This window comes from Pseudorca crassidens, chromosome 9 (genome assembly GCF_039906515.1).
Source record: "Pseudorca crassidens isolate mPseCra1 chromosome 9, mPseCra1.hap1, whole genome shotgun sequence".
NCBI lineage: Eukaryota > Metazoa > Chordata > Mammalia > Artiodactyla > Delphinidae > Pseudorca > Pseudorca crassidens.
Genome location: NC_090304.1, coordinates 61,747,572 through 61,772,515, shown reverse-complemented (window position 1 = coordinate 61,772,515; position 24,944 = coordinate 61,747,572). Strand labels below are relative to the sequence as shown.

Genomic DNA, 24,944 nt, shown 5'->3' with positions numbered 1-24,944 from the left:
AGGTTACCATGGAGGTGATGTAAACCTTGAGCTATGCACATGCTCAAAAGCTCAAAGTTAGGCTTCCCTGGTGGCGCAGTGGTTGAGAGTCCGCCTGCCGATGCAGGGGACACGGGTTCGTGCCCCGGTCCGGGAGGATCCCGCGTGCCGCGGAGCGGCTGGGCCCGTGAGCCATAGCCGCTGAGCCTGCGTGTCCGGAGCCTGTGCTCCGCAACGGGAGAGGCCGCAACGGTGAGAGGCCCGCGTACCGCAAAAAAAAAAAAAAAAAAAAAAGCTCAAAGTTAAGCTGTTGACTGGCTGGTACCACGTAAGGAACAAGGGGCAAATGAGGAGGCAAACTTGGAATCTAGAACATTCAGCTTGTAACAACAATTTTAAGAAGGAGTGTGAGCATTCAATCAGTTCCTTGATATATAGCAGGGCTCTACACTAAACAAGAACAAATAGGTTTAAAAAAAAATATTTTACAGCAGCTCCATGGCCCTATAAATCCTAGGGAGCTTCCCCAGAAGCCCAATGTAGAAAAACCCTAACTTAAGCTTTGTCTTTGACTTAGAGTCACAGAGCATTAAACATAAACAAGACAGCCTGAGATGGCATTTCAAAATGGGAGCAAAGAATTTTATTTCAGTTAAAGAGCAAGTTCCTCTGGCTTGCCTGCATTTGACAGCTAACTCAATGTTTCAGTTTATTAATGTTGGAATGAGAAAATTTTTTTTTAATAGCATAATTATAGGCTCTTGAAGCAAGTCAGTTTGGACTTCAAAGGGGCAACCAATTCCAGCAACTCTGCATTAGGTGGTAGACACAATAAGTTGTAGGCTGTCCTCCCAAAGGAGCAGGAGAAATCAACCAGAGAAGCAAGCAAAAGAAGGATGTAGTAACAAAGCAGATCAGTCAGGGGGAGGGGGTAGGAGAAAGGCGAGAGGGATCAGCAGCAGGAGGGACTAGAGACAGCCACCGAGGAAAGGTAAGGAGGCGGGAAGCAAAGGGAATGTAGTCACAGATGCAGCTGCAGAGCGATCAGGAGAGGATCACGGAGGTGAGACCCTGATGGGGGAGGAAGGAAAAGGAAGAGGGGGGAGAGCGAGAAACGGAGAATCAAGGGATTCCACCTCTGCAGGGCAGTGGATGTGGTAACGTTTCCAGGTGGCTAGGTATTTGGCCAAAGAGAAAACTGCAGTAGAAAACTGCATGCAATACTAAATGGTGAAGGAAAAAGATAGAGGAAGGAGACTTTAAAGAATCTGGAATTACATGTCTGGGTTCTACGGAACTCCCAGTGCCAAGAACAGCAAAGGCTAGTTTTGTACATGTTACTCGGATGCTGGCAACTCCTAGGGCAGTGGATGGAGTTTGAGAGTTCGGGTCTCAGACAGCTCCATTGCTGCTTCCCCTTCCCCCACCTCCCACACCCCTTACGGAGTTAATGCTGGTCGTCCTCTCAAGCTGTGGCTGAGCCTGAAGCGGGCAGCCTGCAGCCAGCCTTTCATGGAACCAGCCCAAATGTAGAGTTCAGTTCAAGGAGTGAGCTGGGTGGGGAGGTGCTCAACTTGGCCGCAGGAACATAAAAGGCTCTGACATTGATTGAGATGCTGGGGGGGCAGTGGGAGGAGTCGAGCGCTCCTTAATGCCCAAAGTGGGGGAGCTGCTAAGGGGGGCTGGCCCCTGCCCTGACCCATGGGAGATGAAGGAGCGACCCCTAGAAAGCAGGCCTGTGACAACATGCCTAGAGGGGGCGGTTTAAGGAGATGGAAAGGCAAAGTGGCCCACAGGTACGTGGTGTAGGGGTTGGCGGGGAGGGCGGGGGAGGCATCCACTGAGCAGTGCTCTGGCATGGGTGCCTTGTCAGAGTGTCGCCTGCATCCTGAGGCTAGAGGCAGCCAGTATGTATTACAGGAGGAGAAGGCAGCTCAAGTGTAGGGGAGAAAGCATGCAGTTAGTATATCACAGACTGGAGCTCTTATCCCAGCTCTGCTGGCTTGGAAGCTTTTAACCTCTCTGTGCCTCAGTTTCCTCCTGTAAAAGTTAAGCTCAGCAAAGTTCTTGGGAGAATTTGCAATAACAAGCCCAGCACAGTACCCAGTACCCTCCTGCTCAATATTCCAGTACTAGTATTATCTTTATTAGTAAGCTCCTTCCACATTTAAATTTCTGGTCACAGTTTAAGGAAAGCCGATTTCACTGGATTTCTTCCCTCTTTAGTCCCTCCCTCTTTTCTGTCTCATCTCCTGATTCTTTCTCCCTCCTTCCCATTATTTACTGAGCATTTACATTGTGCTAGGAGCTGCACCATGGCGGTGAAACCTGATTTCTTGGTGATTTTTCTCTAACTATGGGAGTGTGGCTTTTCGGCTCTGTTCACATCCAGAGCTCTGGCAACTAACCATGGAAACTTAGACTTTGCTGGGGAGTTGTTTTCTGTAGGGAGCTAGGTTCTGTGCGCTAAATTGGGAGGGCTGGAAGGAGGGAATTGGTTAGTAATTAGAAAAGATTTAAATGACTGAAAATACCTCCCTGACTGTGTAAATGGAAAATTTTTTGATGCTTACAATATTCACTTGGGATTGATGGTAAAAGACTGCACACAGCCTTGGCTAATTTATGAAGCCCTGATATATGCTTAAAGGAACAAAGGAAGTGAGGAAGGAGAGGTAATTACAGAAGAAGCCATTCTTCCTCACTCCTTTGATTTTATGCAGTTTGTCTTTTCAGAAGAGTTTTGAACTGATTCTGTTGCTTCTTCCAGTTCTCCAAATGACCAGAAAGAAACTTTTTAAGAAAATCACTGACTCAGAGAGTTAAGGCTATATTTTGTGTGGTCCAGCTACCACTTCCCAAAAGAGGCCACATTCAAGATGGCAGCTCCAGCATAGAAAAACCCCACCGTACAAGGAAAGCTGATTGCCTCCTTGTCAGGGTCCTGTGTATCTCCTCCACTCATTCTCATCACTTTCTTTTCTAGTTTGTCTTCTTTTCATTATTAGCCACTGGAATTGGCCACCAATTTTTTGGTAAGCTGGTTAATAATGCTTTTTTTAGAGGAATAGGACTCTCAAGTCCTCTTCAGAGAAAAGGAAGAAATTCATCAGGCACATGTAATTGCAATCACCCTCCATAATAGTTTGTGAGGAAGGGAATTTGTGCCACATCCTAGGAATACATGTGGACTAAAACAATGGCTGGAACTGCCCTCATGAGGCTTAGAGTCTAGTTGGTGACATTTATTCATAAAAAGGTAATTTAAATGGAAAAAGAAAGCAAATTATACAATACAGTGTCAGTTGATTTATTTTTAAAAATAATAACTATATTTGGAGATAAATATATGTGCTTGTGTACCTATATACAGTCGACCCTTGAACAACATGGATTTGGACTACACAGGTCCACTTATACACAGATTTTTTTCCAATAAATACAGTATATTCCATCATTTGGATGTGCCAGCTACTATTCTAGACATCAGGAATATAGCTGGGGATATTATTTATATATGTGTGGAAAAAAATGTGTAGAAGTCATATATTTAATTTATTATCAGTGGTTACCTAAAAGTTAGAGTAGAAAGGAGATACTTATTTGTTTTTCTTCTGTGTTGTTTTAATTATTTGAAATGAGCCTGAGTTATTTCTGTGCCTTAAAAAATAATAATAAAACATTAAAGGACGATGAAAATTAAAACAACACACAAGAGTAAGTAAATTGAATTATCTCCTTCTTTTTATTTAGATAATCTTTCTACTGGTAATCATTAGATTACCAGCTAATGATTCTAGAAAAAACAGAGAATTAGAAAATTACCATTTTCCAACCCTCAATAAAATAATTGTTTCAGGCAAGCATAGTCAGTAGATGCTAAAAAAAAAAAAAAACTGAGATGAAAGTTTATTGGAAAAAGGATATTCACATGGTTTCAAAAATCACCCCACAGATTTGTGTTTACAAAGGTGCCTTTAGAATGGAGAGATCTGGTGGTCCTTAACCAAGGGGCCAAACTTTGTATCACCAATAGTGAGACAATCTCACATTTTGTCCTCGGAATGTGATACAGTGAGAAGTAGACAATATTACTCACAAGATTTTGTGACAAAATATTTGACCTGATTCTGATCAGGAAGAAACAATTAGATAAATCTAGAATGTGAAACAGTCTATAAGCATCTGGCCTGAACTCAAAAAAAAAAAAAAAAAAGAAGAAGGAAGTGAGGAAGGAAGGGAGAAAGAAAAGAAGAAAAAAGGAAGAGAGGGAGGGAAGAAGAAAGAAAGAAAGAGAAGAAAAAGAGACAGAGAAAGGAAGGAAGGAAGAAAGAAAACCTTGCTTTGATCTTCAGTTGAAGAGAAAAAAAACTATAGAAGACATTTTGAGGACAGTTAAGGAAATTTGAATAGGTACAGTATATTGGATCATATAGAATTATCATTAGCTTTCTTAGGTATAACAATGGTAATGTGGTTATATAGCAAATATCTTTACATTGAGTTGTTTTGCTGTATGTTAGGTTGGACGTGGCCTGATGTCTGCCACATATTTCAAATGGCTCAGAAAAAAAGGTGTATGTGTTTATGTGTGTGTCTCTTCTCTCTTCTGAGCCAGATAGATAGATAGATATCAATCGAGAGACAGAGAGGTAGGCAGAGAAAGAGAGAGAGAAGGAGGGAGAGAGAGTAAACATACCAAAATATTAGCAACTGTTAAATCTTGATGAAAATACGGAGTTTCATTGTTCTGTTCTTTCAATTTTTCTGTAGTTTGAATTTTTCAAAACAAATAGTTGGGAGGGAGTTTGCTGCAATAGTCTAGATCAAGACTTAGGGCTAAGGTAGTAAATTAGAAAAGAAAGAACAAAAGTAAAAGATATTTTGAAGGGAAAATAGATTAATAAATATCATTTCTCAGTGAAAGTGGTAAATACAGTTCAATTTTCAATATTTTTGTCTGTGCAGATCTCCTCCTTTTGATTTGGCTGGTGAAACAATTGGAAAGAGAAGATTTAAGAGCCCTTGACACAGTTTGCTTGAACTCAGAAAATCTGTTTCTGGGAGGTTTTAGACAGTGACACGTTGAGCTTATTTTTAGGTGAGGAATAAGTAAGATAAATGCTAAGATGTAATTATGGACAACAGTCAGATGCCAAGATACACATAAGCCAAAACACAAAAGAATATCATTATCCTGAGGAGCTACAGTGAAACAAACATCAGAGGAGTCCTGCCTGCAGCAGCCAGAATTTGAGTTTTGTGTTAATGGATTTTGACCAAGATAATTCCATTAGCATCTTATTCCTACTCAAGCCTTTCAGATGCTTTAGAAATGTACCATTTGACAGGGGTGTCTCTGGAGACAGTTTTTTCCTTCCTTTAAAACTGATTTTAGTGCTTATTAATGAGGTCGACAGAGCGGGGGCGGGGGGGGGGGAGACCAAGAACCCCTTTCACATACCCTATAATCTCATTAAGGTTCATTTGGAATTAGCATATTTATGTGAAAAATGGTGTTGATCCAGTATTTCTTATTGCAGGTGCTATTGCATGTTTCAAAGGACAGTTTTTCACTGTGTATGACTGTGCCAGAGTTTGCAGAACTTAACACGCCTGAGCCTTGCATGATTAACACCAAAGCTGATCCCAAACTATGACATTTTAAGAACAAAAAATACCTCACTCTTCCCCACATTTCCATACCCAGTTGAGAATTTCTGGTAGATTCTAGGTCACTGAGGGCAGAAGCATTGCTTTTTCCCCCAATGCATCCCCAAAACTTAGTACAATGAAGACACTCAGTAAATACCGAATGGATTTATATAATGTTTGAAAATTTGATTATTCAAATTTATTCGGTTTTCCTATAAACATTACTATATTTTTAATCTTCCTTAGTAGCTTTTTGTTTTTTATTGTCGAAGTAACACAAACCTCAAATTCAATAGTTAAAACTTCTTCAATAACTTTAAAATTGTTCTTACAATACGTGTTCACTTAAAAATTATTCAGATTATACCTTAAAAAACTAAAAATAGAACTACCACATGACCCAGCAATCCCACTACTGGGCATATACCCTGAGAAAGCCATAATTCAAAAAGATACATGTGGGGCTTCCCTGGTGGCGCAGTGGTTGAGAGTCCACCTGCCGAAGCAGGGGACACGGGTTCATGCCCCGGTCCAGGAAGATCCCACATGCCGTGGAGCGGCTAGGCCCATGAGCCATGGCCACTGAGCCTGCGCGTCCGGAGCCGGAGCCTGTGCTCCGCAACGGGAGAGGCCACAACAGTGAGAGGGCTGCGTACCACCAAAAAAAAAAAAAAAAAGATACATGCACCCCAATGTTCACTGCAGCACTGTTTACAATAGCCAGGCCATGGAAGCAACCTTAATGTCCATCGGCAGATGAATGGAGAAAGATGTCGTACATATATACAATGGAATATTACTCAGCCATAAAAAGGAATGAAATTGGGTCATTTGTAGAGATGTGGATGGACCTCGAGTCTGTCATACAGAATGAAGTCAGAAAGAGAAAAACAAATATCGTATATTAATGCATACGTGTGGAATCTAGAAAATGGTACAGATAAACCTATTTGCAGGGCAGGAATACAGATGCAGACATAAAGAACGGATGTGTGGACTCGGAGTGAGGGAAGGGAGGGTGGGATGAACTGGGAGACTGGGACTGACATATATACACTACCATGTGTAAAACAGATAGCTAGTGGGAACTTTCTGTATAGCACAAGGAGCTCAGCTTGGTGCTCTATGGTGACCTAGATAGGTGGGATGGGTTGGGGGAGGTCCAAGAGGGAGGGGACGTGTATACATACAGCTGATTCACTTCACTCTACAGCAGAAACTAACGCAGCATTGTAAAGCAACTATATCCCAATAAAGAAAAAAAAGAGACCCAGAAAACTAAGTTTTTTTTAAATAATTGAATGCTTGCAATCAGTGCACTGATTTCAAAGGGGAGGATATGCTGAGCAAACTATTACCACCATTCATCAGAGAAAGACCTCAGCTTCAAATCTGACCCCAATCTAAGGGAATCTGTCAGTCTGGAATCACACACACATCTGTCTCAGAACAGAGAGCTTAGAGCGTGAGGTGAGAAGCAGATCTTGAGGGCAAGAATTTAGCCTCGTGCCCCAGAGTTTTACCCTTTGCCTGAGCACTTTTGGCACTTGTGTGATGTGGAGGTGAGTGATTCTTCAGCAACAATGTTTTCAAGGGCATCGAGACGGGGCTGCGGGCTTCAAAGACTCCTCCAGCGTGATACCTACAGCCCAACACGGTTCTGAGACACTAGTATCGACAGAGACCTGTGCATAAAGTGCAGTATGGTGGACAGAGCCCTGGAATGAAGAGAAGGGTCAGTAGGAAGTAGGCTTCCAGCCTATCTTTAACATCCTGTTTTAATTTCTTATAGAACGTAGGCCCACCTGATATTTTCCTCGTTTATCATCTCACCCACTCTAAGAAAAGCTTCCTGTGAGTAGGGACTTTGTCTCTTTTACATCCATACCTCTAATACCTGGAGCACTACATAGATACCTAATGATGTTTCTTGAATTACTAAATGATTATAACTATCAGAACACATCGATTTTTATTTAAATCATTAAAATTTATTTGACAACCATTTATTACATAATTATTATAAGCCAGGTTATAATCAGAGTCCTTTTCAGAAGGAATTTGTCATCTAGGGTGAGAATGGATGATTAAACTGGACTCACTGAATCAGAATCTTCGAGAGTGAGACCCAAGAATTTTTATTTTAAAAAAAGCTGTGTATACCTAGAGGGGTGGGATAGGCAGGGTGGGAGGGAGACACAAGAGGGAGGAGATATGGGGATATATATATATATATATATGTATAGCTGATTCACTTTGTTATAAAGCAGAAACTAACACACCATTGTAAAACAATTATACTCCAATAAAGATATTAAAAAAAAATCTGTCTAATGACAGATGATCAGTCAGAGGTGGGCACCTCTCATGGAAATGTAGCTCTTAGTAGTCAGCAAGGAGCTCTCTGAGGAATTGCGCTTTAAGCTGAGAATTGTGAAAATGAGGGATCAAATGTGAGAAGAGCTAGGGAAAAGCACCAGAGTCAGAAAGACAGCGGATATACAAGGGCCCGAAGGCTGGAGGGAACTGGCTTTAAGTGAAGTAGAATGAAGGTCCTTGTGCCTGTAGGGCAGAGAAGAAGGCAAAGAGTGGAATGAGATGGAATCAGAAGGATGGGTGGAAGCCATGGCTAGGCGTTTGGATTTTACTCAAAGTACAGCAAGAAGCCAATGGAAAAAAATTAGCAGGAGAGAGGCATGATCTAAAATACCTGTTGAAAAGATGATTTTGTCTGTTGGGTTGAAAATGGATAGAGAAGAATGGGGGAGCCAGAGTGAGAGCAGGGAGTCCAATCAAGAGACTATTGCAGTATCCCCAGGAGAAATGGTGGCTTGGCCAGGGGGATAGGGGTGGAGTTAGAGAAAAGTGAGTGAAATTGAAATACTGCTTGGAGCTAGAAACAGACATGCTGATGGACTATATGCAGGAGGTGGGAGGGAAAGAGAATTAAGGTTGGTTGGCACATAGGTTCTTGGTTGAGTGGTTTGATTGCTGGATGGTGGTATTACTATTTACTGAAAGTGGAAAAACTCCCCAGAAACAGGTTTTGAGGAAAAAATTAAGAGTTTGATTTTGAGCCTGATGAGTTAGAAAAATCTTGGACATTCAACTGGAGATATCAGGTAAGCAAATAGATTTATAAGTCTAGGCTTAAGGGAAAAGCCAGAGCTGGAGATACTAATATCATATATAAGGTTTCAACTATTTTTGCTTACATATTCATATAAAGATAGTTACTTTGTTACTCAAAACACATGAATCCTAGAAGTTATTTATTGTGTTTTGGCCTGTAGTAAGTTGGGTTTGGATGGCCAAATTACACCTTATCATTCTCAGTTAAAGACTCCAAGATGATCCGTCCTCTACAAATGTCCTGGTAAACCAAAACATATTTAAAGATTTCTTTTTTTTTTTTAATAGATGCCTACTTTTGCATCAGCAAGCCAAATTTAAAAGGGATGTTAATTTTAACTGCTAAGACATGTAAATATCCAATATCAGTTTTTCATTTTGCCTCTGCTCCAGGAGGCTTCTGGTCTTGAGCTTTTATGCAACAACTGTCAGAAATGTTTTCCCTTGAAACCAAGTACAACAGCCTCCAGGAGGAGAAGGGGACTTAACTAGAAATTTCCACTTCAAATACAATGTATAGTTCATTCACTCTGGGACGTGCTGGAGGGTGTTTGAAAAGTTTAATGCTGAATGAATGTTTTTCTCAAGCTGTCAACAAAATACATATTAAGCATAGAATATATTTGTTTATTAATCACTAGAAGGGACCTCAGGTTCTTAGCGTGAGGCTCTCTTTCTAGATGAAGAAACTGAGTCCCAGTGAGGAAAAGGGACTTCCCAAAGTGAAATAAGCTAACAGCAGGATGGGACAAACACTCCGGTCTTTAACTCCTAGGACTGTGCTTCCCAGAGTACCATGCTTCCTCTTTCAATGTCTATAATCTTAGCACTTCTCCTTGGCCTGCTAAGTCTTTATTGATATAAATTTACGCTAGTCCAGGTCAGCCTCTTACTTTGTGAGTGTCAGGGGAAGGGGTCAGTAATAGTTAATAATTATACGTCCTTACTACATACCAGACACTGCCGTAAGTATTTTATATGTATTAACTAATCTATCCTATACCAACTCTGTGAAGTGGGTACTCTTTTTTTGCAGTACGCGGGCCTCTCACTGTTGCGGCCTCTCCCGCTGCGGAGCACAGGCTCCGGACGCGCAGGCTCAGCGGCCATGGCTCACGGGCCCAGCCGCTCCGCGGCATGTGGGATCTTCCCGGACCGGGGCACGAACCCGTATCCCTTGCATTGTCAGGCGGACTCTCAACCACTGCGCCACCAGGGAAGCCCAAAGCGGGTACTCTTATTAGCCATATTTTGTACAGCAAGCCTCTTCTATATCTGGGTCTAGTCAGATCAGGGTACTGACCTTAGAAATACCAAGAATAAAATGATTATTAAAATTAACTATTTCTCGGGACTTCCCTGGTGGTCCAGTGGTTAAGACTCCGCACTTCCAATGCAGGGCGCACGGTTCGGTCCCTGGTCAGGGAAAAAGGATCCCACATGCTGCACCACGTGGCCAAAAAAAAAAAAGAGCAAAATTAACTGTTTCTCTAAGTTTCAGATAGATATTTCCCAACGGCCTGTAAAATTGTAGACGCCCAATAGACACAGCAAACTCTACATGTCCAAAACAAAATGCACTATCCTCGCGTCCAGACCCATTTTCCACCCTGTGTTCCCATTTTGATTAACAGTATCATCACCCCTCTAACCACCTTCTCATCTCCCATTTCTCATCCACTCAACACTATAAATACTATTTAAATTCTATTTGGTTCCCAGAAGTATTTGAGAAGAATAGCTGTATAGAACCTCCCTCTGTGTCCTCTCTCAAGTCTACACTTATTTCCCACCCTCAATTCCATTCTTATTTTTCTAATTCAGGCCTTTATCATCTACTATGTTTAATATTGCAATAGTCTCCCATCTTGTTATCCTATTTTTGATTACTTAGTTCTCCAACCCCAACTTTTCACTGTTGCCATAGTTATCCTTCCCCAACACAAATCAAACTGTGTTAAATTCCTTTGTAAAACCCTCCCCCGGCCACTTATTGACAAAACTTCTTAAACTCAAAGAGGCATTCTGCGGGCACCATTTTCCCCTTCTCTCTCTCACGCTCCATGCCAGCCACGCCAGCCTGCTCACGGGATAGTTATAGTTTCCTTGCTTCCTTCACAAGTATGTGATAAAGATCACTTAATACATGTAAATGCTTTTATTACATTTGTTTGTTTATATCTCACCTTGTTCAGTTAAAAAAAAGTGAGGTGAGAAAACAGTTTACTAACTGTAAAATACTTTGACATGTTATTTTTAAGCCATGGAAATCATTGAATTTTGAACTACCAGGGACCCTAGAAATGGTGGGGTCCAGCACCTTCTATTTTCTTCAGCGGCTCATTAGCTGGCCTGAGTTAAGTTAGTGACAGAGTTAGCAACAGAACCCAAATTTCCATCTCACTATATCGCATCACTTCAGGAAATTAAAAAATAGATTTTTTTTCCCTCTTGAGAAAAGATGGAGCCTTCTACATTGATGTAATTCACTGGTAATATATCTGGTCACTTTACTATCCCTGTTCTCTCAATAAAGAGGAAATTGTTTGGATTCTGCACCAGTTTCTTCCCAGCTGCCCCCTGCTACATACCAGCAAGACCCCCAACTGTGAAGTAATTTGCTTGAAACAGTCCCCAGTGTTCTGCACCTGACTCATTTTAATTGAAATCCGGTGCCAATTATCTAGCCCTTTCCCACTGGGTCAGCCCTTCGTATATTTCTCACAATTAACAATTCAGTTAAATGTGTAGTTCTTAGCTACTCTTATTCCAACACAATCTTATACCAAATCTATCCTTTGGTTTTATTATTGCTGATAAAAGCCATTTGGAAGTCCTCATTTAATAGATAATGGATATGTACCTACCCAACGTGCCAGGTGTGTTGAGTACTTTATTTGCATTACCTTAATCATCCTTACAGCAACCCAGCAAAATAAGGGTTACTATCTTAGTTGCATAATGAGGAGACTGAAGCTCAAAGGGGTTAAGTAATTTACCCAAGGTCAGAGTTGATAAATCGCGGCACCAAGATTTGAATTGTGGCCTTCTCAAGTCTAAACCCAGTGTTCGTGCCATGACAGTTTTCAGAGTAGATGGATGACATGAGCTGGGATGGAAAACTTCAGCAACCATGAGCAGTGGTGCTGCCTTCTGAGAAGCATCTCCAAAGGGATCGATTCAACTTGGGAGGCTGTTAGTGAGGCTGGCAATAGCACATGCGTCTTGCATATTATCTGTATTCTCTCTAGCTGTACGCACTCCTGGGGTACAGGAGTGATGGTGAAACAATATTCCTCAATACAAAGCTGAGGAATGGCTCCCCATTTCAGTGAAGATAAACCGTAAATTCACTTAATATGTCATGGTTAGGAATGCTGACCCTTAAACCAGATTGTCTGGGTTTAATTCCTGGCTTTGCCATATATTAGCAGTGGAACGTTGGACAAGTATTGAATCTGCCTTTGCCCCAGTGTTCTCTATAAAATGGGCATGTATGTGTTCTTACCTCATAGAGCTGTTGTGAGGGTTAAGGAAACTGATATGATTGATATGTAGGAAATGCTTAGAACAGTGCCTGCCACCGAGTAAATATGTACATGGGAGTTACCACCACTACCATCATCTTCATCATTATCACCATCATCACCTTCATTTCTCCTGCCTCACCTCTCATCTCTTTCCCACTCTCGTCTCCCCTCTCTGCCCTTTAGTAACAACTACTTTCTTTTCTTCACGTGTGCCAGACCCCCTCTCACCTCCAGACCTTCATATCTGCCTCCCTCTCTGCCTGGAATACTCTTGCTACTCCTCTTGCCCACAGCCCTGCGTGGACACCCCGCACCCATCCTCACCTGGATGACTCATTCAGATGTCATTTCTGATGTCACTTCCTCCAGAAAACCTTCTGATACCTCCTCATACCTAGTATGGGCCCTTCCTTTGGGTCTCAGAGCACTCTGACCTTATCCTGTCATAGCACTTAACCACTAGGTGCTTAATTGTGTGTTTACCTGTCACTGTCCTCCACTGAATGGTAAACTGCTTGACAATGGCTATGTGTCACTCTAGTTCACTCCTTCCCTTAAGTTGGAAAAGGAAATGACAAAAATGGATATTTTAAAGAAATGGATTTTTTTTGTCAGCCCTGCATTTAGCTCTAGATACTACACCAGGTGCGCATTAAAGAATAATTGCGTAAGAGAGCTTCCAATTTGCTGTAACTGACCTCACATGCACTCAGCTGAGTCTCTGATGAGGCATTAAATAATAACAAGATGCTAGAAATAACGCTCATAAGAGCCATCCCAAAATGAAACAAACTAGAAGAAGAGAGAGTTCCCTGTCACTGGAGGTATGCAAGTAGAAACAAATGGTCACTTGGTGGGAATGATAGGGAGGGAAAGGGAAGGGAATGAGGTCGTTTAACCTAGAAAAGGGAAAACCATCTTCAAATGTTAGATAGAGGACCATAGAAAAGAAGCAGTCCTAGAAAAGAAAAAATATTCTGTCAGCCCTCACAGGGCAGAACTAGAACCAGGAAGTGGAAAGTACCAGGAAGATTATTTGGATTCTACACGAAGAACTTTTTTTTTGATCACTAGAGCTGACCCCAAGTGGATTTTCCTGAAAGACAGTGAGTCCTTCATCAGGTGAAGCCAGTGTCAAATCAGCTTGGATGACCATTTGCCTGGGATAATGTAGTGAGATCATTCACTCACTCACTCACTTATTCGGTCACTCGCCTCTTCAGTTATTACACACCTACAATCTACCAGGCACTATGCTAGAGACTCAAGCTCCAATAAAACAAGCTCCTATCTTTAGGAGCTCACAAGTAAGCACATTCCACAAGTCCTCTAGAGGAGAGCGGCCAAGGGGATGGAGTAGAAAAGCCCCCAAGCTCACCTCCTTTCATGAGCACACCAAAGTCACAGCTATCTGCAGAACAACCATCAGTGAAAAAGACCGAAACCTACCAAAAAAGAACTTCTACAGCTACAGATATGAAGAAACCACAACGAGACGGGTAGGAGCGCGGGGTGGGGGTGGGGGGGCGGAAACTGGTGATATAATCAAATCCCCTACCCCCCGGGGTAGGCAACCCAAAAGCTGGAGAATAATTATATTGCAGTTGTCCGTTCACAGGAGTGATAGTTCTGAGCCCCCCGTCAGGCTCCCCAGCCCAAGGGTCTGGCACCAGGAGGGTGAGCTCCCAGAGCATTTGGCTTTGAAGACCAGCGGGGCTTAATTGCAGGAGCCCCACAAGACTGGGGGAAATAGAGACTTCACTCTCAAAGGACGCACACAAAATCTCCCACGCGCCAGGAACAAGGGCAAAAGCAGTCATCTGATAGAAACTTGGGTCAGACCTACCTGCTGGTCTTGGAGAGTCTCCCGGAGAATCAGAAGGGCGACTGCCGGGGCCCCCGGGCAGCCATATTTGAGAGCGCATTCTCCCGCAGCGTCAGCCGGTGCCAGGTGGGACCCTCCCACTACCTCGTTAGCCCAAGATCTGGCCCCGCCCAACAGCCTGCAGGTGTCGGTGCTGGGACGCCTCAGGCCAAACAACTTATCAGATAGGGGACACAGCCCCACCCATCAGCAGACAGGCTGCTAAAGACTCAAAGAGTCCACAGTTGCCTCTGGACGTGCCTCTAGACACAGCCCAGCCCACCAGAGAGTCAAGACCCAGTTCCAGCCAGCAGTGGACAGGCACCGGCCCCTCCTGCCAGGAAGCCTGCACAAGCCTCTAGACCCACCAGGGGGCAGACATCAGAAGCAGGAAAACCTCCACCTCACAACGCAGGCCAGATACTACCTTGGGTCCAGCTGGGCCCTGGCCCTGCCCACTAGCAGGCCTACACAACCTTCCAGACACCTGGACCCCATACCCAACTGTGTCAGGAGCCAGCCCCCCTCAACCAATGATCTGAAACGAGTTTGGGGATCCCTGGGCCCTGCAGCCGGACTCCAGGAACCAGCTCTGCCTGCCAGCAGTCCAGCACTAACCCCAGGATCTGGCGTCACTTGTGGGTGGGCAACAGCCCCAGAGTCTTTAGGACCCTGACTCCACCACCAGTGAGGCAGCACTAGCCCCAAGGCCCCCTGAGTTTCTGCAACCAGCCACCTTGTGACCAGGCCCCACTAAACGGCAGCCAGCAGCGTACATACAAGGCAGGTCCTGGCAGCCAACCAGGCCTACGGGACCACCCACATAGCCGGCTGCAACAGAAGGACCCATGCAGCCTTCTTAGGGCTAGAGCATATAGCTCGGGTGACAAGAGGGGAGTGCACTGCTAGGATGCATAGGGTGCCTCCTACAGAGGGCCACTTCTCCAACCTACCACAGACATAAAAATACCAACAGCAACTTAGACAAAATGAGGCAAGAGAGGACTATTCCAGACGAAAGGACAAGATAAAACCCCAGAAGAACTAAGTGAAGTGGAGATGGGCAATCAAGATGATCAAAGAACTCGGTAGGAAAGTGGATGCACAGAGCAAGAAGTTAGTTTTTAACAGAGTTAGAAAATACAGAGAACAACCAAAGAGAGATGAATACAATAACTGAAATGAAAAATATACTAGAAGGAATCAATAGTAGACTAAATGATTCAGAAGAATGGATCAGTGAGCTGGAAGACAGAGTAGTCGAAATCATGGCCACTGAACAGAAAAAAAAAAGAAAGAAAGAAAAAGGAATGAAAAGAAGTGAAGACAGTTGAAGAGACCTCTGGGACAACATTAAGTACACTAATATTCACATTATAGGGGTTCCGAAAGGAGAAGAAACAGAGAAAGTGCCTGAGAAAATATCTGAAGAGATAACAGCTGAAAACCTCCCTAACCTGGGAAAGGAAACAGTCACCCAAGTCCAGGAAGCACAGAATGTCCCATACAGGATTAATCCAAAGACGAACACACCAAGACACACTGTAATCAAAATGACAAATATTAAAGATAAAAGAGAGAATACTAAAAGCAACAAAGGAAAAGCAACAAATAACATACAAGGGAATCCCCATAAGGTTATCAGCTGATTTTTCAGCAAACTCTGCAGTTCAGAAGGGAGTGGCATGATATATTTAAAGTGATGAAAGGGAAAAACCTACAACCAAGAATACCCAGCAAGGCTCTATTCAGATTTGATGGAGAAATCAGAAGCTCTACAGACTGAATCTTTGAGGACTAGAAGTTTTCCAGGTGAGGAAGAGATGAAAAATTATGTTCTAAGTAGGGAAAATAGCATGTGCAGAGATGCAGAAATGCCTGAATCAGAGAAATGAAAAAGGTGAACGTGGTGGGAGAACAATGTGGTTGAATCAGCTTAAAGATACACATCATACATCAGGAGTTGAAGAGGGTCACAAAGGCTCTCTCCATTTCCAAAATTCTGATTCTGATATCATCCTTTCTATAATACTAAGAAATAGTCAAATATTTATGGAGAACATTGAATCATTTATTCAGGGACTCCCTGGAGCCCCAGGCCAGGGGCCTTAGTGGCTGAAGTAGCAAATAATTCTCATCTTTTAAAAACAAAAAGAAAATGTGTTGACTCTGGACATGGTCCTCCATTCACATTAGCATCTGAAAAAACCCTACAACTGATTGAATCAACTAGAAGTGCTAAATTTCTATCAGCAACATGGTTGTGAAAAGGATGTTATAACAAATAGAATTTAATTTTTTCTATGATCTAATGACAGTTGTATATATAAGGAGATAGCAATAGATGGAATTTTCTAGCCTACTCAAAGCCTTTCGCTTCAGCCTTATACCATCTGATCACCATAGGCTGGGCCATAATGTCTAAACCAGGTTGTTTGGGCTGTGGTAGAGTGGACCAGCCGCACCCAATTGTGTGCTGCAGTCTCAGGGAGCTTGAAAGTCAAGTTTCTCCTTAGAACTGGGTAGGTTATTAAAGGGAGAACAGTGGGAATTGGTAGTTAAGAGCTCAAGCGTTTTAGTTAGACTGTTTCAAATCCTTAACCTCTTCCAACTACTTAACTTTGAACAAGTTAGTGATTCTCTCTGAGCTCTGTTTTCTTTTTTTTTTTTATAGTGATACCTTTCTTTTTTATTATTTATTATTATTTTTGGCTGCGTTGGGTCTTCGTTGCTGCACGCGGGCTCTCTCTAGTTGCGGCGAGCGGAGGCTACTCTTCATTGCAGTGCATGGGCTTCTCATTGTGGTGGCTTCTCTTGTTGCGGAGCACAGGCTCTAGGCGGGCGGGCTTCAGTAGTTGTGGCTCATGGGCTCAGTAGTTGTGGCTCATGGGCTCTAGAGCGCAGGCTCACTAGTTGTGGCACACAGGCTTAATTGCTCCGTGGCATGTGGGATCTTCCCAGCCCAGGGATAGAACCCGTGTCCCCTGCATTGGCAGGCGGATTCCCTGCACCACCAGGGAAGTCCTGAGCTCTGTTTTCTTATTTGTAAAGTCAGAAAAATAATCCCAACCTCCTGAGAATTAAACAAGATAATGTATAAAAATCCCCTATATATATGAGCATGCCTCATGCTGTTATCAATGATTATCATTGTTAATCTCAACAGTAACGAATGGCGTCCAATCTCCCAGTCCATGCTTTAAGAAGAGAAAATTAAAGCTGAAGTAGAAAAATAGAAATAATAAATATGTGAGGCTGTGTCATACTTGGTATTTTAAAATGTCATATTAATAATGTAAACTGTTTTTGAATGCCTCTGAAATGTTATTTGAGCAAAGGTTACTGATAAAAACTCAAACCTCAGAGATAGAAATAAGAATCAAAGTGACCTTGAAAAGTTTGAAAGACTGGAGAAAAGCATGTTTGCTAAAACCTGGAGGAAAATCAACAGGGCCACGGACAATGTAGTATTGTTCAGGATAACAGCAGCATCAAATGTGGAGACCCATGTAGAACTGGGTCCAATATGAGCAAGATTTGATTAATACTGGCCCAGTGGAAAACAAACACACATAATAGGGCACATCTGCTACAGTGGAAAGAAGCCTGGGCTGGGCCAAAGAAACTCTGGGCTGGTGCTAACCCTGTGCTAACTCTGATATTACTTTGGGCAGGTCCATTCCCCTATGGAAACCATCTCTAATGTGTAAGCACTGGATGAACAGCTCTTCCAGTGCTGAAATTGTTCCTAAAAAGGAAAAAAAAAAAAAGAAGGAAGAAAAGAAAACCATGAAGTAACGCATACAGTATATTCGTTAATTTCCATTAGATTTTATTTCATCAGTTATAATCACAGCTCTTTGAAGAAATACTCACAGCATAATAGATATCATTTCCTGAATGCCTATTTGCACCAGGCTCCGTGTTAAGGGCTTTACAGTTATTGTCTCATCTATTTCATGCAACAGCCCTGATAGGCAGGTATTATAGATAGATATTATACCCATTTTACAGGTAAGGAGGCTGAGGTTTGAAGAAGTTAAATGACTTTCCCAAGTTACTTAGGTATAACTGGTGGACTCAGGGTTCAAATCTAGTTCTGACTCCAAATCTTTTGTTCCTTCCCACTTTTTCGTGGCCCCTTAGTGCACTGAGAAAAATTCAGAGGATGGTTAAAATATTGAAAGACGTAGAAGTCTGACGCTATAAAGGAAAGGTCTAAGAAAGGGTGTGTTTACCTGGTTCTCACATCAAACACCAAACTATATTCCAGTACAACAAAGATTAAATGGCTAAAAATTAAACCAGGGTTGTACTAGAAGAAAGCGTGGGTAATTTCTTTAGTATGTATCAGAGAAGGGAATATATAATACAAAACTCAAAAGCTAAAAAGAAAAAAGAAATGTGACTATATAAAACATTTTAAACTTCTGTATGGCAAGAAATAACATACAAAGGAAAAGTTTAAATACTTTAAATACAATAATAAAAAATACAAATACCAAACTAGTAAGAATATTTGCAATAGTTATCTGAGGTGAAGAACCAATATTCTTAATATGCAGATAAATTTTTCAAAGAGCAAACTACCCAAACCAAAAAAAAAAAAAAAGGCAAAATAAGTGAACAGGAGTTTTATATAAAAACAAATTTAAATATCCAACAAACATATAAAAAGCTGTTTAACCTCATAATTGAAGAAATGCAAAATTTAAAAATATAATTGTCTACCTATCAGAACGGCCAAGGTCAAATATTAGGGTATGAGCAATTTTTACAAGAGTGTGAGGAAGTAGCCTATCATATTATTTGTGGGAGTATAAATTAATGCTACATTTTTGGAAGCAACTTGGCAATAGCTACCAAAATTTAACACTCATACCCTTTATCCAACAACTTACTGTTAGATGATATTTATTATAAAATTGTTTGTAATAGCAAAATACCAAAATAAGCTAAGCGCCCATCAACTGTGCCCTGGTAAAATAGCTTTACATTGACTAATAGAACCTTCCATGGCTATTAAAAAGAATAAGATAATGTATAAGAATATGTGAATGAAGAATGCTCTCGGGATTAAGAGAAAGAAACTACTATGTATAAAATAGATAAGCAGCAAGGATATATTGTACAGCACAGGCAAATATAGCCATTATTTTGTAATAACTTTAAATGGAGTATGATCTATGAAAATATTGAATCTCTGTGCAGTACACTGAAACTAATATAATATTGTAAATCAACTATACTTCAATAAAAAAAGAATGCGCTCTAAGATGTGTTAGTAAATGAAAGAAAATCAAAGTATAAAGCAATATTTAAAATATCTTTCTGTGTAAAATTTTTAAATTATTTATAATTTTATAAACCTGCTTATATTCATAACAGAAATAATTGGTAGTATATACAAGAAGCCATTAACACGGTTACCTTTGGAGAGAATAATTAGAGGTAGGGGAAGCCTTTTATTTTTATACCTTTTGTATGGCTTTAATTTTCACATATGTGCATTATGTACATTCAGTTGTCCCTCAGTTGTCCCCAGGGACAACACACACACACACACACACACACACACACACACACACACACACACACACCCACAGATATCAAAATCCACAGATACTCATGTCCCTTATATAAAATGGTGTAGTATTTGCAAATAATCTATTCATATCCTTCCATATACTTTAAATCATCTCTAGATTACTTATAATACTTAATACATTGTAAATGCTATGTAAATAGTTGCCAGGTATGTAGCAAATTCAAGTTGTGCTTTTTGGAACTTCCTGGAAATTTTTTTGAATACTTTCAATCCGAGGTTGGCTGAATTTGCCAATACAGAACCTGCAGATATAAAGGGCCGACTGTATATTAATTATATTTTTTATATCAATACATTATCTGGGCAATGAGATTATGGCCTGTTTTTGTTCTCTTCATTATTAGTTTCTGTTTGTTCAGGAAATAAATATTTTTTAAATGTACGATAGCAAACTAAAAGAAACATAATGCAGGGGCTTCCCTGGTGGCGCAGTGGTTGAGAGTCTGCCTGCCAATGCAGGGGACACGGGTTCATGCCCCTGTCCGGGAAAATCCCACATGCCGCGGAGAGGCTAGGCCCGTGAACCATGGCCGCTGAGCCTACGCGTCCAGAGCCTGTGCTCCGCAAAGGGAGAGGTCACAACAGTGAGAGGCCCGCGTACCCCAAAAAAAAAAAAAAGAAAAAAGAAGCATAATGCATATACTTTTTAACTTAAGAAGTGTATGTCCAGGGAACTTATCCTTCAGAAACACCTTCATAAGAATTTTTTTTTAAATAAATTTATTTATTTATTTATTTTTGGCTGCGTTGGGTCTTTGCTGCTGTGCACGGGCTTTCTCTAGTTGCGGCGAGCAGGGGTTACTCTTTGTTGGGGTGCGCAGGCTTCTCATCGTGGTGGCTTCTCTTGTTGCGGAACACGGCGGGCTCTAGGCGCGCGGGCTTCAGTAGTTGCAGCATGCAGCCTCAGTAGTTGTGGCACACAGGCTTAGTTGCTCCGTGGTATGTGGTATCTTCCTGGACCAGGGCTCGAACCCGTGTCCCCTGCATTGGCAGGTGGATTCTTAACCACTGTGCCACCAGGGAAGTCCCCATAAGTATTTTTAATAGTAAGAAGCTAGACACAGCCTCGACCTCATCAGAAGGGATCCTACAGAAAAAGTACTGGTACATCCATACCATGGGATACTAGGCTCCTGTTAAACGTTTGAATGATATGAGCTGAATTGGATGATGACCACAATAGATTGTTAAATGAAAAGCTAAACAAAAACAAGTTATACAACTATATATATGATACGATCTTATCTGTTTAAAGAAAAAGTCAATAATATATTAAAATATAAAATAGAAAGAAACAAATCGCGATAAAGCGACCTGCTTGCACCTGCATATAGCAGATTTCTAAAAAGCATACACTAGAAACTGCTAATGGTGGTTACTTCTGGGAGTGAAGATGGTGAGGGGACTTTTTACTTTTCTTTTTACACCTTTCTGAAACATAAGAATTAATTACCATGATCACATATTATTTTTTAATAAAAAGTTAAGTCTAATTGTTTGACAAAAGAAGAGGTCTTTCGGCCCATGACGTTTGTGCATTCAGCTTCCTGTAGGCAGAAACCTAGATCAAATTACTTTTCCTGTCTCTTCTGGCTCTCTGAGTCATACTTCTGACTCATCGACACCTAGACAGTCTCTGAAATGACTGTCATTTAATAAGGATTAAATCTGGGATTTTATAGTTCAAAGAGGTTTTAGACTCAAAGAGCCTAACAGTCCCTTCTAACTGAGGCAGGAGAGAACTGAGGCTCAGAGAGGTGATATGACCGTCACTCAGCTAGTAAGGAGTGGCCCAGCCAGACCCAGGTTCACTCAGCGGACTTCCCGGTGTTACCGTGTAATCAAAGCTCTCAGTAAACATAGAAAGCCAATCAATGCTTTCACCAGAATAGAAAGCCATGAAATTAGTAAAAGTGAATAAGGAGACTTTAACAAAGTTATTATGAGAGGACCAGCTTGTGGGATTAAAGATTACAGATGTTCCAGGCCTGACAGGGAAAACTCAGTGGCAACCCCCATCCACCACTCAATATCGTTGTCAAAGAAGACTGATGAGAAGCGAAATAAGATTCTATATATTATGTGTAGATAAGCTGATCAGTTCTTTTATTCTTTTTCATGTTCCATAGCTATCTTCCCTGGAAGTGAAAGGAAACAGAATTCAGATATCAGCTGTGTCGTTTGGAAAACTGGACTCTGTGTTCAGTTGAAACTGAAACAAAGCTTCTTAGAGGCTTGTCTTGTTCACCTTTGTTCCCCATCCACCATCCCTCTCCTGGGCACTCACAGAGCCCTGTCATTGGAAAGCACTTAGTAATTACATTGTGTTGGTTTAGACGGAATTGATTTGAGAAAGCTTTTAGCTTTTGCGTCTCATTAAATTTGACTTCAGGGTGATTTTTCCCTCTCGGCAGAGTTTTGTGCTTATTTTTTAGATGCTCTGTTTCTCTTTTGGCAAGGACCCCAAAATGGGAGTTAGCAAGAGCAACATAAACTCCTGGCATTCTCTATTTCATTTTGTCACAATTCATTCTGGAATTGTACGTAAGAAATTAGGCAGTCAAATTAATTTTGGTAACAAGGCTCAGGGCTGTCTAACCAAGCTCAGGATGACAGGACCAGGCATATGACCAAAGAGAGGGATTTGGCGGGCAGCCAGCCCCATTCCATTACAGTCTCCCCAGAATCTCATGTGAATATATTATTCTGTCAGCACATACTTGTCTACATACATTACATGTGTCTTTCTTTATTATCCTGTTTTCCTTCTAATTTTGAAGGCTCCTATCTAACCCAGAAATCTAGGAAACTCATAGAAGCATATTAAATGCACACACACTAAAATCTTACTGGACACGGGTAGACAAAACTTTCAACCCATTCAGACCATGGCACAAACGTCCGAGGTGAAATTTCATCTTTCTGCTAACTAAAGTTATCAAGAGCATGAAATCTGATAGGTTAACACTCAAATGCCTGGGTAGGACATGAAGGGTTTTGAGGCAGGTAACATAATCTTAGCCTTTCAGTTTTGGGAAACTTTTCCCCTCTGTCTATCAGAATAATATGCCTTATGAAATACCAAAATTCTCCGGCTTCCTCTGTTTCAGGTGAATGGCATTGACCTTCGAGGAGCATCCCATGAACAGGCTGCTGCAGCGCTAAAGGGGGCTGGACAGACGGTGACGATTATAGCACAATACCAACCTGAAGGTCAGTGAGAACTCAGACTTACAATGTTCTGATGTGTTTCTGTGTGAATGGGTGCCTGTATTTCTGATCACCGGTATTAACCAGTCACCACCAACAAGATTTTTTAAAACAATCCATGGTGAAAAATTTGTGGTTTATGTCCAAAGAACACGAGACTTTGTTACCCTTAATTCCAAGGAAAACATCCAATAGTTGGAAAGGCCTGTTTGAAAATATGAATTTAAACAAATAACAAGTAGCATCAGCTTTATTTCATTTATATTCTTGTCTGGTATACACTTTTGGTCAGCAATGGATACTATAAAAGCAATTAAGATTTAGGAAGCAAGGGGGAGAGATCCCATCTACAGAAATAGACCATGATCAGTAGACCATAGTCTCTCCTTATGGCATTGACTTACTCTTATTAACACTAAAGTGGTTTTTGGATGTCCTTGACGTGGAATTTTTATTTTATTTTATGTTATTTTACTTTATTTTATTTTATTTTTGCCTCTTCTGCCACACTATCCCTTGTTTGGAATACATCACTGTAAACCTTGAGACTTGGTGAGATGTCATAAGTTGAATTAGCCAATTGAGATTTGATGAGATATTCTAAATTAGATTAGCCAAACCTGCGTTTTGATTGGTTTCAACATCTGTTTCTGTGATCAGAATGAGGATCAGTGAGACAACTGGGCTGCTACCTACTGTGGAATTGAGTTCTTAGCAAATTTATATATATATATTGCTCTTTTGTTAAAGAAATGTAGTTACGTATATCACTGTGGACTAGACTTTACAAAAAAATAAAGAGGAATATGGTTCTGTCTTCAAGAAATGTAGTTAATTGTTTTTGGTCTACATGGCTAGCAGAGGGGAGAATTTAACAGATGAATATGAAAGTACAAGGGACCTTCAAGGAAGAGCCTTTGTGCATCCACATGCATAAAGAGCTTCTCTGGCCTTTTCAAATGATTTTTTCTTAGCAACATTTGGTCTATTGATGTTTGGAAAATTGAGGTTTGTGTCTTTCCTGTGACATCTTAGGTTTTACCATTAACGGTGGCTAACCACATGTTTTACGAGAGAATAAAGAAAACATTCTGCCGTTATGTGTTTTGGTATGTCACTTTCACTTTGCCTGACTTTAGAATTAGAATTTGCAATTAAGTTATACCAAAAAAAAAAAGTATTAATTGCTTTCTTCTATTGACCTAGCCCAGATATGGCCAGAGAGCCATCTGGGAAGAGGGGATTTGTGTTTGTCAAAGATGGACGATGACGGCACCAAGGAACCATGCTCTTCCCAGACAGTTTTGACAAGTCTTTCTACTTCTTAAAAATTAGTAGATATGTCTTCTAATAGGAATAAACAGCTCCAAAGTACCCATTGTAAAACAGAAAATGAAAAAGATCTGGGTTAACACCATTTGATGAACAAATTCTACTTCATATAGAGTAAGAACTTGTTCCTGGGATTCTTCCATTTATTGATAGCTGTTATCTTTGGGCCTCAAACTCTATGCCCTACACCATAATCTGATGCAAGGCATAAATATCTCTGACTGTTTTCCCATTTCCAAAAACTTTCATCTCAAACAATTCTGGAGACTGATAAGATGGTCAGAACCATAGTTACACCAATTAGAAGCTCTTGATAGTGAAGACAGTCATTCAAATAACCTTGAACAGCATGATTACAAGCTTTAAAAGTTACAATAAAGGACAAGCATGTCCTAGTTCTATCAGCATAAATCTTCATCTTAAGCTTCCTTACAGCTTTGTTTCCTTTAAGCAATATACTCACTTTGGATACTATGCTGTACTTTATCAAGATGCCTGTTCAAAGCATGTCTTATAAATCAAATAAATTGATGTTTAAAGCGCTTCTAAAGATACCTGCAAATAACAACAACAAGCTTAGTATTTCAAAATGCCAAAGTACAAATCAGACTCACGGAATGACTTCCCCATTTTA

General features: G+C 41.1%; 1 protein-coding gene across 24 annotated transcripts in view; it reads left to right on the top strand.

The window, feature by feature from the left end:
- The window catches only part of DLG2 (discs large MAGUK scaffold protein 2), a 2,011,757-nt gene that overhangs the window by 1,679,310 nt on the left and 307,503 nt on the right, over positions 1-24,944 (top strand). For all 24 annotated transcript variants that reach the window (XM_067750569.1, XM_067750576.1, XM_067750568.1 and 21 more), the window contains one exon: positions 22,879-22,981. In XM_067750569.1, the coding sequence (XP_067606670.1) occupies positions 22,879-22,981 (103 nt within the window). The remainder of the gene's footprint in view (positions 1-22,878; positions 22,982-24,944) is intronic.